General features: G+C 31.3%; 1 protein-coding gene across 4 annotated transcripts; it reads left to right on the top strand.

Moving 5' to 3' along the window:
- Positions 1 to 6,565: 6,565 nt before the first annotated feature.
- Positions 6,566 to 10,039, top strand: LOC123228143. Of its 4 annotated transcripts, XM_044653399.1 has the most exons (3): positions 6,566 to 6,859; positions 7,583 to 8,703; positions 8,782 to 10,039. In XM_044653399.1, the coding sequence occupies exons 1-3, from the start codon at positions 6,845 to 6,847 to the stop codon at positions 9,659 to 9,661; spliced, it is 2,016 nt and encodes a 671-aa protein (XP_044509334.1). In that variant the 5' UTR covers positions 6,566 to 6,844; the 3' UTR covers positions 9,662 to 10,039. The 4 variants fall into 4 exon arrangements, with proteins under 4 accessions (XP_044509334.1, XP_044509332.1, XP_044509331.1 ...); XM_044653397.1 differs by having other exon boundaries at positions 6,566 to 6,772; positions 7,583 to 10,039; XM_044653396.1 differs by having other exon boundaries at positions 7,583 to 10,039.
- The last annotated feature ends 6,258 nt before the right edge of the window (positions 10,040 to 16,297 follow it).

The following is a 16,297-nucleotide window of genomic DNA, read 5'->3' as shown; positions in this document are numbered from 1 at the left end:
TTCCTTTCGACTAAGGACATTAGCAACCTGAATATGCCAACCTTATGCTCCCATACAAAGTCATATTCAATAAGAAATTCTTGCCATCTTGCTTGCTTAGATGATAGTTTATTCTGTGTTTTAAAGTATGTATATGTTATATTATCTGTTTCAACCATCTCTTTTTCATAAGTAGAGTACCTTTGCTCAGTAAGATTTAATTTCTTACTTTCAAATGCAACAAAATGATTGTTATATGAGGCATCAGTATACACCTCAAATGACTTCTTAAATTCAAGCAACTTAAACACTAGTTTGGATAAAATGACCTTTTTCAAACCTTGGAAGGTTTCCTTACAACTCACTATCTAATTTCAACACTATTTTTTCTTAGATAAATTAGTCAAGGGTGCAACAATCTTAGCATAACCAATAATGAACTTTCTATACTAGTTAGCTAGACTAAAAAATGAGCTTAATTCAGATACTTTAGCATAGGAAGGCCACTCAACAATGACCTCGATTTTCTTAGAATCGATCATAATATGTTTTTTCCTTATAACATACCCAAGAAACTTAACATGCTTTGTATAATCTTCCATGAGGTCTTGGACAAGGGATGACAATTGGTATCACACTCTTAACAATAAAGTCTCGAAGACAAGACCAACTCAGCGATAGGCTTGTGCCAAGATAGATTATTCTATATAATAATAATTATACAAAATATTCGTGCTAATTGATTGGACATTTAAATATATCAAGTTACTTGATGGTAGAGTACACTGGGATGATAGATCGACTTCCTATCTACCTAAAATAAGGTTGGTTGGCTTATGAAGATGGCTGATAAGATAATAATATGCAAAGTGTGTAGACTACTCGCTAAAAAAAATGTTTGGGTAGGTTTGCCTGATTTACATAAGTTGCATAAGAGTGGTTAAACAGTTGGTGTGCTTGCATTGTAAGGAGTTGTTAAAGCATGTAAGCATTTCTACTTGTCATAATTATGACAGTTTTTTGGATAAGACCCTACAAATGTGCAAGGGGTAGTTAAGATGCAATTGCCTTGTCTAAATTCAAACAATTGTAACTTTTATGTAATTGTTTTATATGTATGTCTTATAAATATGGGCATGTTCCTTTATGCATGTATGAGAGTAAGAGTGTCTTTCAAATGTATGTGATCCTTTGTAATCACTTAAGAAACATTAATAAAAGGTTGTAAGAGTTTGTCAATATATGCTTATGCCATGTTTATTTACTTGATACTTTTTTTATGCTTTGTTGATTTATTATTGAATGCATATGATTTCTCCATTGTTGGATTGCCAAACTTTCTTTATATTGACCATAACATGTTAGAGCATTGTTGAACCAAGTTTTGTAGGTACTTGGTTGTATCATAAGTGCTAATTTGAAGCAAGACATGTTTGAAGCATTGGCCTTTGGCAACTGGTATTTGAGCCAAAAGAAAACTCAAACATGTTAGTATAATGGCCCAAGGAACTTCTTTTTTAAGTGAGTGAATATCTAAACTTGAATTTATGTTGGGTTCTCCATTTGAAACTTTTGAGGGGGGTGAATCTTCTTATGTCTTGAAAAGGATATCAACCTTGAAGGCTGAAGTGTTTGAGATCATACGCTCAATTGTCGAAAAACTAGACAGCCTACATTAGGAACTTTATGATACACACTTAGAGATGGCTATAATGAGAAAAGCTATTAGTAGCATTGAAGAAAGGTACAAAGGAAATAAGGGCATAACAACACTTGAACCGAAACCCTTTAATGGCACCAGGAGTGCCAAGGAACTTGAAAGTGTTTTATGGGATATTGAACAAAACTTTGCAACCACTCATTTACCTGATACATATAATATGGTTAGAATTATTATTGTGTTGAATGATTTCACTGAAAGGTGTTGATAGGTCTTACGTATCAAAATCATTTATGAACAACTTGGTATAATACTCGGGTGCATGTTGTGTAGACAGTTACTTTAATGTTTATGGAACATAAATCTAACAAATGGTGGTACATATGATATTTCAACTTGAGATAACTAAACTGTTTTGCACAAGGATCAATATGGTTTGACACCAACCCAACGTAGTCTTTAAGCATGAGTTTCTAAAACGGTGATGATTAGCTATACTAAAAGATGTTCGGAGGATTTGGTGAGTCAATTGAAGGTTTATCACTCTTAAGTATAGGATCTAATATCTTTGAAAAACCTATTAATGGACATCAACAACCATATAAATTTATGGCCATAGTAGAATTGAGTTGTTGTTTAGCCTAATCTCATATGATTGTTGATACAAATGTCATTCAATGTATGTTGAAAGTTCCTTGAGGTAGACACTAAATTTGTCTTAACTTCAAAAAGATATCGTTTGATGAAATGATTGAATTGTAACACTTACATGTATGTCCCAAGAGCATTCTAGTTATTTTGATTTATTTGAGTTTATTTAAATTTGAAAATTTGAGAAGATCAATAGGTGTGCATGATCTATGAATGCTTGTTCATTAGTTGGGTATTGTTCATGCATGATGAATAATCATGAAATAGGTAGTTTGGTAATTTGACATGACAAATACCATGCATAAGAAATGTACATTCATTTATCAGTTATTGGATACTTGTGTCTTTGGAGATGAAGAAAAAAAATTCCAAGTGGATAAACTACTATTAACCATTGTGCATGAAGTGTGTAGACCCATTCATGATGATTTTTATTCAATATTATATAAGAGACTTATATGTTATCAAGAATAGTTTTAAGAAGTTTATATTATATAGACTCTAAATCACCAAAAGAAGAGAAAGATTACTGAGACTAGGAAATCTAAATGTTTTTTGGAGATTGTTCGTTAGTCACTGGAAAAAAGAATGTTGTCAAAATAAAGTCTTAAGACATAAAGAATTTAGTTTAGTCATTGGAGGAAAAGATAAGTAGGCATGCCTATTTCTTTCAATTGGTTATATGTTCCATAAACAAATATGTGAATCTACTGTATTGATTAGTATTTGGAATTGATGCTTAATGTCATATGGTTATGCTAGAACAATTAAGTCAGGCAAGAAAAGATAGAAAATATATTAAAATTCATGAACATGTAATATGTGGTTTTATTATGTGATATAAGAAGCATGCTATGAATGAGTTTGAAATGTCATGAATCATAAAAGGGTATATACTCTTAATTTCCATTTATTATGACATGGAAACAAATGCTAGTTAGCCAAAAATATCTGATGTGATAGACTGAAAATGATAAATAGTGGATTGTTCAAAGGATGAATGATTGTGATGAAATATAAAGACGCACAGTTATTATAAGGATAATGACGCCTATGCATGAGAGTTGAGTAATGTATGGTCGTGCATCGACCATGAACACTTGTTCTTAAGACTGAAATAATGAAAATATCTCTAAGTTGTGTGCGTTAAATTGGATTAAATAGATATAGTCTTATAAGTTGGAATTAAGGTGAAATAAAAAGATTAATTGCTTTTTGTTGTGTATTATAAAACACATATCTTAAAATATACATATTTATATTGAATGAGTTGTAACTATGTGTTTGAGGTGTATATTGTGAACTAGAGATGTATGGAAGTTTCTATACAAATCTTAATATATTATGTACCAAATATGTAAGAAAACCCAAGCACCAAATGTGTTTGAGTCTTGATTTGGGATATTGGTAAGAGAAATAACAAGTTTTTAAGAGTATGGATGACTTGTCATTTTAATTGAAAATAAAGACATTTTTTTTTCTTGAAAATTGAATAAATAAAGGTAAAATAGTTGCAATAAGAGTTGGTGGCTCAATATTTTAATTGGAAATAATGATATACTATATAACAATTAAATGAAGCAAAATAGTCTCAAAATTAATATTTCATTGAAAATAATTTTATATCTATGAGAAAGAGAAATTACATTGGTAATAAAATATTGCTAGTAACCAAATGCATCTTAAGTTAAAATTCTACAATCACTTAAAACTTATTGATTTTACATTCATCAAGATAATTTTACAAAAATTCTCAATTACCCAATAACTTTATAAACATTTTCATTCAACCCTTGAATGAATATCATCTAAACTTTATAATTGGTGACCAAATCATTGAGTCACAACCAACCATGCTGGTGAGAGTGACGAAGAAATAAAACAGAGAGAGAAAGAAAAGAAAGAATAAAAAAAAGATAACATGAAAGTGGTCTCAATATTATATGAGAGTGATTGTATTTTGATTTATAATTATTGAAGTTGCGAGAATTGCTTCAAGATAAAATGAAATTGTTATTTAATATTGAGTAGACGATGAAAGTTGTTGTTTACATTTTGTCTCGACTTACAGACTAGCATAATATCTATTTGCTAAATGCTAATTAGTTCTTTAAGTATCATATTTGTAAGTTTGATAGAAAGATAAATTTTTATTGTATAATAATATTAATTAACTTAGACTAACATTAAAATTAAAATAGATATGAGTTAAAATTATAAATTAAGGGTTTGATGAATTAAATGTCGAAATAATATGAATGTATTAGATATAATAAACAAAATCATAGGTATATTTCATTATTTAATTGGGGAACAAAATAATTAATTACTCATATAGTATTTATATATATATATATATATATTTTAATTAGAATTATAATATATATTATGACACATTATTTATGAAACATTTGGTCGAAAATATTTAAATATTATTTTAATAATTTATCTTTTATTAATAAATTATTTTGTTTGATTTGTTCGTTAATAAAAAATTATATTAATATTTTATTACTAATAGTAATATGACTTCTAATTATTAAAGTAATAATACTATTTATGTATTAAAAATTTATTAAAATAATCTTGATTTTATTACAAGTCTATATTTAGTTATTATTTTTAATAAAATATCTTTATTTTCAATTAATATAACAAATAATATAAAAATTATTATAAAATAATTATACATAAAGATAGTATAATAATATCTTTGTATTATTTTATTACATATAATTTATAATCAATAATCTCTACCATGAGAATATTTCATTTTATTAATAAAAGATTAAAAAATCGAACAAATCTTCAGAACCCATTGATCATCCAAAATCTAATCCCTCACCTCCACTGCTATTTGGTTGATATTTTAATTTTTGTTATTAAAAATATAAAACTAAAAAAAATATAAATATTTCAAAACCTTTACATGTTAAAATGAAAAAAAAAAAATTTTAAGAATTTTTTGAACTCGTTAGGCTTTTGATTATTTTTTCTAAAATGTTTTATGATTTTTTTCTCTACATTTTTTAATTAAACATAATTTTAAGATATTTTGTTATTATTTAAGATTCTCGTGAAATTTTAGGCTCTTCGCTTAATTACGTTGAAAAAAAATATTTTTTGAGGGTAATACTTTCATTTAGTGGTCAATTTTGTTCAAAGGTTGAAATTAATTGGAAAAGAAATAATTTGGGGAGACAGTGTTTTGTTTCGATACAAGGGAGACCACGTTGTAATTTTAAACAAACATAGGGGCTAAAATAGGTTAGAAACTGTTTATTATAATACGGCATTGCGTGTCTTTGGCGCTTCAAAGGTCCCAAGGTTTGGTCACATGACAACTCACACTCATAAAATTTCAAAAACTTTAATATCTGTTATTATATTAAGGGTAAAAGTAAAACTTTTGTTTAATAACAATATTTAAAAACTAAAATTTTTAATTTAAAAAATTAACAATTTTTCTTTATTCAAATTTTTGAAAAGTTTATTTTCCCTTAAAGATTTTTTCTTCTTTCTTTAAGACAGGAATCTATTTTCACTGTCAACTAACTTTGTTATCATCTTATTTTTATCAGACAAAGATGAATCATTTTTGTATAACAAAGAAACGAAGACTATTTGTCATCTTTATCCCTTTGGTTCGATAACGATGATTAAAATTTTTTTTTTTGGATACAACGGAGACTAGATTAACGATTTTGAATAAACCTAGGGGCTAAAGTTCAGCTTAGAAACCTGTTTATTCAAAGTGTTATTGCGTATCTTTGGGGGTACAAAACGACACCAAGTCTTTATGCTAATGATACGTTACTATCTCCTTTGTCATTGAAAAAAATATCTTTGGACCTATTTTAAAACATTAAATGACCAGATTAGCCTTACAGAAAGTTTCTGCAAAATTAAAAAAAGTGTGTAGCAAAATTTTTTAAAATATAAATTGACATAAAAAATCTATAAAATAACATAAAACAAAAAAGAAAGCCAAAAAATTATAAAATTTAGAAATCCTTTAGAATTGGTAGATTTCTTAATTCTTTAAATTAGTTTTTGCTTATTTAAATTCGTAAATAATTTTTTTGTATTTTCAAGATTTTTATTTAAACATTTTAGGATTTTCTTTTAAAATTAAAAAGACTATCATTTAAAGTCATAGAAAAGTTAGGTTTAACGGAAAAAGTAACGGCAGGGAGGTGGTTGGATAATTCGGATAATGTAGGGATTGCCTTCAATTTCGTAAACCACAAGGGTACTCGTTAATTTTCGAGGCAATCACAGCCACTGAACGCTTCCAGCGTCAACATGAGTACGTGACCCGCTGAAAAATTGACTTGACTTGACTTAGGGGCAGTTGCTGTAAAAAATGCAGAACTAGAGGATCACTACTACCAAAATTTGTTCTTTGATTGAGCTACACTGCTTCAACTTGAGCTTTTCACTCCTCTGTATTGGGATTGATTGTCAGAATTTTCTTAGAAGGTAAGTTTTTTCTGCTTACTTATGTTGAGCATGTTAGGCGTTCGATGATTGTTCTGAGAGAACTAGGTGAATATGGAAGCTTTCTTTGTAAGTTTGCACTATTCTAAACCAACGGAGAACTAGCGAGTAAGGCTTAGTGGGTTTTTGTTTGTGGGTCTTTTTTTCATTGAGCTTTAGCTATTTTTTGGTGTTCAGATGGCTAAAATCTTTTTCAAAGAGTTTTTGATGCTTTTGGCTGTGATTATAAACCTTTTTTTTTTTCCCCTTAAAATGTGCTGTTCTGTTTTTTTTTTTTTTTAATTTAATATATTTATATTTTTTAAAATTTGGATTGATAGAAATAGAAACATTTTTAGAGTTGATAGGGAGATCTCTGTATTGGGTAGTGTTGGGACTTTTTGGACAAAAGAATTGAGAGATGCCCTTGTGTTTTTCATTTACTTAAATCGATAGGGTTTTATGGGTTACTTTGTGTACACGCTGACATGGGTAATGTTTGATTGCTATCTATTAGTTTAATCTATTGATTTTTAAAGGCAAATGGATTTAGATTGAATGTTGAAAATCATAAATACTTTGTATTTTTTCCAATTGAAAAGTACATTCAAGCAATGAGCTTAGTAAGGAAAGAAACCATTTTACTTCATTTGAGCTTAGTTTGGCTTCTAAGCAGTGAAGTTTAATTTTTCTTTGCTGTAACACAGGCTTGGCTTCTAGATTTATACTCTCATAAAAAACTTCAATTTTAAAATTATTTGGTGGTTTACAACTGGGTAAATTAATTTTTTCTTTGTAAAATTTTGGTTGCAGATGTCCTTGCATATTGGCAATCTAGCATCTCACACTCGCAAATCTGAGCTTGAACATGTCTTCCAAAAGTTTGGACCATGTGATGTGCGATTGAAAGAAGGATATGGTTTTGTTGTATTTGGTTTCCCTCCAAATGCTGAAAAAGCATTAAGAGCACTAAGAGGAAAGAGTATCTGTGGGCAGCATTTGACTCTTACATGGTCCAATAAACAGCCCACATCACTTAAAAAATTTACAAAGGCTTCCAGATCCTTTGAGGCACAATATGTGAGTTCTGCTAGAGGAAGAGATTATAGTAACAGGAAATTCCATTCAAATGGTCCACAAAATTACAGGTCTGGTATTAAGCCATCTGCTAGACATGGTAGAAACTTTAATGCAGTTGGTTTGCTTCATGAAGATAGAAACTACCATCATGGTCGTATTAAAGACTACATTCAGCAAGAGCATTTTGATTATAGGGAAGATATACTAGATGAAGGTAGGAATGTTGAACCTGATGTGTTTGACAATGATAGATGGCGTGCACACTTATATGACCAACCAAATGACAATAGTGTTGAGTATGACATGAAGGATCAGTTTGAACGTTACCAAGGTTATGACCAAACGGGTGAAGATGAAAACCATCACATGTCCTATTATGGTGTTTCACCTGCTACGCGAAGCTCTGAAGAGATCATGGGGGGAGAGAATCTTTCTGAAGCAGATTTGGAACATCAAAATGATTTGAAATCGCTGCAAGCTAGCTACTATTGTGGAGATTTAGGCCATAAAATGCGTAGTTGTTCCATGGAAAATTTTTCAAAAAGAAAGCCCAAGACAATTATTGGTTGTAGGCATGGTGATAACATTAAAAGAACGGCTAAAGGTAAAAGCAAGCTGGAGAGACATGAATCTGGTTCTTATGCAAAGGTGCAATCCAATGAGGACCCCTTGTCATTGAATCCACTTCGTAATGTTAGGAATGCCCCTGCTACTGGAAGGCATCAGAATTTGAAGAGAAACAGTGGCTCCCCGGAGGCAGAGGAAACTGACAGGGTTTGGAGAAAGAACCAAGGAAAGAGGCAAAGGAGGGATGTTGGAACTCTGAAGAATCACGGTGAAAAGAAAGCGAAAAGGTCAGTTTCATTTCCCCTCAATTCTGATTTTACAGAATCCAGATCACACCCATCTCAATCTTCTAAACCTGTGTCAAGGTCTTGTTTGCACTCTGGATTAAGATCAGGATCTTCTGGAGTACATTCTGCATCTTCTGATTCAAGGTCTACTTCAGCGTCATGCTATTCTAGATCCACCTATTCGAAATCTATGTCCAAGTCGAGCCCTCATACATCCTTTTCTGCATCTGTATCCTGTGGTCAGTCTTTACCAATGTCTCCAAACAAGGTGCAGCTGCATTCAAAAGGCCATGTTGATAATGCTGCCATCACTGAACTGAAAGAAAATCTAGTGGAGCAAGGGTTGCTGATTGGTGATGTTGCGTTGGAGGATGCTAAACTTGAAAACAACACATTGGCAATGAGAAATGAAAATGTGGTTTCATCCTCTGAACTGAAAGATGAAATGGATCAAGTGCAGCCTATGAAGGAGGATGATGAGGATAACCATGTGGTGTCCTTGTCATTTTGTGAAATAAGAGATCCTAGCACACCATCACAGGCAAAAGTGCTGCTTTCATCTGGAAGCTTGAGTTTAGAGCCCTTGAAAGAAATGAAGGAGTCTCAAAATTCTGAAGCATCATTGATGGTGCATGTTCCAGTACCTATTGAGAATCCACATTCAGAAGCTCTTGGTGGTTCCCACTTTGGCCGTTCAATTAGCATATCTTCGGAGGAGATGTGCATGGTTTTGAAGCACTACGGCATGAAACTTCCTGATGAAAATGAAAGGCATTTACCTGTAGAGGATTATTTTGGTTCTTCTCGCTCATGGCCGTGGGAAATCATCTATTATAGGAGGTTGAAGAAGGGACCTATTTCAACAGAGAACTATTCTCGGCGACTTGCTCAGAATCAGGAATTTGGTATTGTTGACAAGTATATACGAGGCAGTAGTGGATGGGGGGAAATCAGTTAAAGATTACCCTTGAAAAATTTTATGTGTGATGTGTCAAGTTACCATACGCTCTTAGAATTTGAGCACAATTGGACTATCTGGCTTTTTTGGAGTTCACATCCAAGATTTATGGTGGACTTTTCGTATAGAAACTTTTGACTGGTACTTTTGCAGGGTATGCTCCATACAATAATAGTACTCTACAAGCTGTCAGTTTCTGGTGATTGTTGTGCACTTGTTTGAATCAGGTGAATAAAGCTTTGCTTGTATAGCTTAATGTTGGGTTGTGGGATGATTTTTGAATGACATGACTTTGGAAAAAGAAATTGGTTTTGAAGAGTTAAAATTCTATTATGCCCTAAGAGTTTTGCTGCAAATGGATATAATTGTTTATTTTTATGCTAGTGATTTATGCACTCTATTCAGTTCAAATCTCCTCAAAACATTCCAAGTTGTAAGATCATTTGTTTTCTGAAAATATTTTTCTAGAAAAAGTGCGGCCACAAAAAGTTTTTGATTTTCATTTATGAAAACTTCCTAAACCTAATTGTAATTTGTTCAAAAACCACGACAGAACTATTGATTTTAATAACTAGAATTGAGATTTAATTAAGCATCATATATATATATTTTTTCATTTAGAAACAAACTTTTGACATATTATGATCTTCACTTCAAAGACAAGCTTTCCTTATAAAAGAAATAAAAGTTTAAAAAGAGCTGCATAGGCCTTTTTAAAGATTTTTAGACATGATTCTTATACTGTAGTAATCTAATAAGTTTTGATATCAAAATTTTTTGACGATGCAGTTGTAACAATGAAGTTTTACTTAATTTGTATACCAGTGGATGTTATAATGTAAAATTTCTTTCAACAACATACGTAAGTTATTCTATGTATAAAATGCTAAAAACAGCAGTAGATTTGCTGAGATCATTCAGAAAATTGAAATACTCCTCTTTTGCCCACTACTCATTGAATGATACTTAAAAGAATAGGTGAAAGCTAGCAGATATTTGGGTTCCATATCTATTGGTTTGGAAATTCCTGGATAGGCCTAGCTAACTATTTACTGGTTTAGTTGAAATGGATGCGGTGGGAAGATGGTTGCCAAAACGATATTAAGTTAGATTTTGATTAGGTGTGATGTTACCTGAAGGAATTCAGCTCATCTCATCGAAAATTCTCTGAACAGTCAGTTTTGGTTTCTTTCAATTTGTTGTGCACCTGTAGAACATATATATATATATATATATATATCCTTGCTTACTTTCATAGCAGCAATGGAATATTCAGGCCAAATATTCTGATAAAATACTGGTAAAGTTGAGAATTTTTATATTAGGCTTGAGTTGAGCCTTTTAGAGTGCAAGATGCAAACTAAATTTTTGGAGAGATGCATTTTTTATTTTCTACCATAGGACTTTTTACCTTTCAAAACCCAATGAGGAGGTTAGCAATTGAATTAGATAAAATCTACTGTTATTGCAAATTTCCATATGGTTCAAGAATCTTCCTTTTTGTGACACTCATGGTACTTTACTCTCCTTTTTCTTCTGTGCCCTTAACCAAGAAAAGAACTTAACATACTCGGACAGCTGACCCACTTTGGTGCTATGTCTTGTCCTTCACCTGCGGTTATCCATATCCTTTATGCTAAAAACAGGTTAGGTTTTGAGATATTGAAATAATGAGCTCGATCGAAAACATCTGGAAGCAGGCTGTTACATGCACGACTTGTGCAGGGATGTGCACAAGAGGAGAAGGAGACCAACTGGTGGAAGGGTGAGGTAGAGCAATTGTATTAAAGGTAGTATTGGGTATTTTGTTGTACAGAGGCTCTCGGGGGTGAGAGTAACATGCAGTGGTGATTGTGAGGGGATATTAAGGAGGTTCAAAAACACTGTAATATTGGGAAAATTGCAGGTTTTCATCAGACTTTAGCTTGAAGTGAGTTATTAGGATGTTGTAACACTAGCAATACTCGTCTTGCCTTGCCTCTTTTTTTTTTTAACTTTAATTTTAATAAATGGGAGTATTTACAGTTGCCTTTTTTTGTGGGCTGCTTTCATGTCTAGAAGCAAAGCATGCTTTGGTAGCCTTTTTCATATGATCCATGGGCCTCGTTTGGCAAATATTTTTTTATCTGCATTTTGTTTTTTCTTGTACATCTGTATTTTATTTTTCTTACCACTCCCCTTCTCTGATGGTTGCTAGGTTCTCCTTGGTATTTTTTGGCTCGTTAACTTTAGATGCAGCCATATGCATTCAAACTAGCATGGCTATGGTGTTTTACCGTTTTTGGGATTATACGAATATTGCTAAAAAACCAAAATAATACCTATTTTACACTCATCTCTAACTTTAAAAACTCGTCGTAATCTAAATATGTATTTTATTACGTTGTTTCTTATATTTTTCCAAAATTCAGTTCGAAATTTGAAAAAATTGTTGGGTAAACATGATTTGCTCCTAGTATGAATAACTCTAATTTTAATTTTGTGCTTTTATCATTATTGTGAATTTGAGTTATAAATATAATGTCATGTCTGGTTTATTAAAATTTTGTTTGAAATTTGTTTAAATATTATAAAAATCGTGGGTAGGAGCTATCACTTCTACTATCGCTCATACTTTGATTTTTCATTAATTCTCAATTGTTATTGTTAATATGAGTTATAAATATGATTGTTAACTTTATTTATAAGATTTAGAGTTAGAATTTTTGTAAAATATGAATAAACCTTGAGCAGGCTTAAAGTATGAGTAAATGCTCCAACTTTAATAAAATTGCAGTATTTATTTTTATCTTTTTGTTTTTCATTATTTTCCCCTTTTTATAGTGAATCTTAGTTATACAAGTGGTATTTAACTTTTTATTTACTTTATTTCTATGTTTGTATGAAAGATTATTGTAATTTTGAGTTATAATTTGTGTGAAAAGTGGAAGAAACTGTAGGTAAGAGTAATCTAGATGGGTAGTCAGGGTAGGTGTGAATGATCATGCCTTAAAGGGTTAACATGCAAGTTTTCAAACCTTTGAGGATGAAACAATAATTTCACATTTTTTAAGTTTGAAAAATTCATTTTCTCACCCACCCTTAGCGAAATCCATTATATCTTATAATAAAATCAATAAGGGTGGCAGAAAAAAAAAAGAAACAAAAATTCTGGAGTTTGTGTGAAAGTAAATAATTTGAACTAGTAAGAAATGCGATGGTGAGATTATTAATGAGAATAATGTTATTAGAATAAATAGTATTATAGATTGAATTAATAGTAACACTAACAAGATAACTAATATTATTGAAAGGATTAAAAATATCATTTATGAAAATGAATAACATCGTCGAATGAGAATTTGAACCAAACTCTGATCGAACTGTCAAACCAAAATGTTAACCCAAATTGTTAAAATCAAATAAAAGACTAATTTAAATCGAAATATCTCGATTCTAGGCCCTAATAATATATAAATTATTATAGAAGAAACTAATAATAAAAAAAATAGTGTTTTAATAATTTAAATATAAATATAATTAGAATATAAGAATATATTAACATAATTTTATATTGAAAACCTAATAATCAAGCATATATTAATGGTTCAATACTAATAACAAATATTCTTTTAATTTTCTTCTCGAAAATTTATTTACAACTAAAATTTTAATTATTAAAATAGAAATTTAATTTCACATTTCCCAACTAATGTTATTGTTATTAAACAAAAAAAATTACAAGTAACCTAAATGATAAAATTGTTATTTATTTACAACTAAAAAATTAATTGCAAAATATTAAGATAAAATTAATTTTAGTTACACATTTTACGACTAATGTTATAGTTGTCGAAACAAAGCATCTACAACTAAAAATTTAGTTACTAAAATAACCAAAATGATGAAATTATTTTGCAATTAAACATTTAGTTACCAAAACAAAATTATTTACAACTAAAAAATTAGTTATGTAATACTAATTTTGCATTTTTTGCAATTAACCAACGGTTGAACTACGAACTGGCACAATCCGAATCTCTAACCGTGGTTCAAAGTAATCCGAATGCTAAATCTATTGTTTCCTTAACTCGAATTGTCAAAGCCCTTAAGTTCTTATTAGACTAATTAAACCAGTCAATCCGATTTAAGAACTATGATTATCAGTGAGTGCAATAAAATTCCTTAAACATGAGCGTCAAACAGTTGACAAATAAGTATATGTCACTGGGCTTGGGCAATTAGCTATTTATAAACACTGTGCAAATCGAAAGCTGCTAAAATTTGCTCAAGTTAATCCTAATGGGAACTATGTAGTATGTAAATCATTAATGGTGCTCCTAAATCCAAACCAGACCCCCATGAACCCCACTTGCCTGCTTGCCCCCCTTCCCCAATAAAAAAACCAGTTAACTAACATAGCATTTGCGCATATAATTTCACATGCAATATATATTAGGCCGAAAGAGTTTCTCCCACCCAAGGTACAGAAAAAGCTCAAAGTGACCCCTTCCAACTTTTAAAAACTAAAATACCCACCTATATACAAAATTCCATTAAAAAATTCAGGTAAAGTTAAGGGTAAAATTGTCTTTTTAATAATATTATTAAAAAACTATATAGTTAATTTCATTTCCTCTCTAGGTTTTAAAAACTAACATTTCACTATTACATAAAGTTTTTCAATTTTAAAAAATCACATTCCACCCCCCTCCAAAACCCTCTCCGACCACTATCTCCTTCTCCAACGACCATCGAATCCACCCTAAATTGTTGTCGTCGAAGTCTTCTCACTGTCTGACCATCGAAAGTTGAATTTTCAGACAAAAATTATTTAAAAATCCAAAAGGCTTTTATTTGAAAATCCAGACGATTTTCATCTAGTGATGATGTCCAGATGAATTGTTTGACATCGTTTGGATGATAACATCCAGACAAAAATCATTTAGATTTTCAAGCGATTTTTATCTAGATTTCCATACGACGTGGGTTAGGGAGAGATGACCAGACTCTTTTCTAAGGATTAGGGCTAAAAGTGCCATTGTCGGTAGCCAGAGTTGAGAGGAAGAAAACTCTAAGTTTTTTTTTTTTTGGGGGCGGGGGATGGGGGGTGGAGGGAATTATACTTTTCAAAGTTTGAAAACTTTAGGTAGAGATGAAGTTGTTAATTTTTAAGACTTAGGGGGGAAAAATAATAAATTTTATATTTTAAAATTTTTTTTGTTAAATAACAGTTTTATCCTTAACTTTAACTGAGTTTTTTAACAGAATTTTGTTTGTACGTAGGTGTTTATGTTTTTGAAAATTGGAGAAGGTCACTTTGGGAGTTCATTATACCTTGGGAGGGACCAAGTCATTCGGCCTATATATGATGTGATTGACAAAGGCCATTTTTATATTCCCAAAACCTTTCAAGTGTGAAATTGCAGAAGTAAAGATTTGTGTGCGTTTTTCTGAGAGACAGAAGGTGTCCATGTGGTGTGAGTTAAGAAAAGAGGCTGAGAAGGAAGGAACAGATAAGTTAGACAGAATTGAATGGGGAGAATATGGACAAAGGTTGATGGTAAGATGGTTACCAAAATAAGGATGGCACCAGAGAGGTAAGTGATAAGAAGAGAGTTAAAAGGAAGGCAAAGAAAAAATTGGAGAATTGAGGGGTGAGGGTGGAATTAAATTTGTATTTATCATTTGACGTAATGCCCGCATTATTCTCAACTGTCTCAATTACTCTTTCATTTATGTGTTATTAATGGTCTTTCATTCTAAGGTAGTCCTCTTATTCTCAATCAATACACGAACTACCCAACTCCCCTCTTCTGTTATATACCTCCTTACCCCTTTCCTTTTCCAAAACCAGTATTTTCAACCTATGCATAAACATATATACATCACATTGTTATAACTTTATGTTAATGCATGCTACAATACCTCTTCTTTGAGATTTTCTGCTTTTTCTGGCATTTGGATTGGACATCTTCCATAAGAAACTATCTTTAGTTCTTGTCTAATGCATAATCATATCCATTGTTTGGTTAATTTAGTTGACATTTAAACAGAAAATCTATAATGTTGTTTATCTGGCCTTGCATATATTTGTTTAGTTGCATATCTACACCCCCGCCCATTTTCGGCCGAAAATGGTTGGTTTTTGGGAAACGTAGATTCGAAGGTTATGGACAAAGTTTTCGGAACGGTCAATGAGATCATCTACTTGACCCGTGAAGAGTGGATGGTGCCAGGGAACATTTTTCCTCGTCGTTGAAGGAAATTGCATAGCCGTTTGATTTGGACAACTCATGGATTTGGGTGGTGTACAAAGTGAAAATGGTTTGGCTCCGGGGTGTCATATCTCTTGTTGTTCATATGCCAACTCTTCGTGAGCCAACTGCTTCAATGTGGGCCAAAGCCATACTATTGCTATCGTCTATAACAGCCTTTTTGAGTATTTTTGAGTTGAGACAAATTAACCCATGTTTTGGGATCAGGTAAATTCACTGATCATTCACTTTTTTGTACTTCATCTGCAGTTCAAACTGAACTCTGTAGTGCCGCATTCGTATTTTATCAAGGTACATACTGACCCAGAAATAAATATTAAATATTGAATCCATAAATCGCCTAAAATGCTTAACAGAAAATTTGGGCAGTTGGCCATTA

The sequence above is a fragment of the Mangifera indica genome, chromosome 10 (genome assembly GCF_011075055.1).
Source record: "Mangifera indica cultivar Alphonso chromosome 10, CATAS_Mindica_2.1, whole genome shotgun sequence".
Classification (NCBI taxonomy): Eukaryota; Viridiplantae; Streptophyta; class Magnoliopsida; order Sapindales; family Anacardiaceae; genus Mangifera; species Mangifera indica.
Note: the sequence above shows the minus strand (reverse complement) of the source record. Positions and strands in the feature narration are given on the sequence as shown.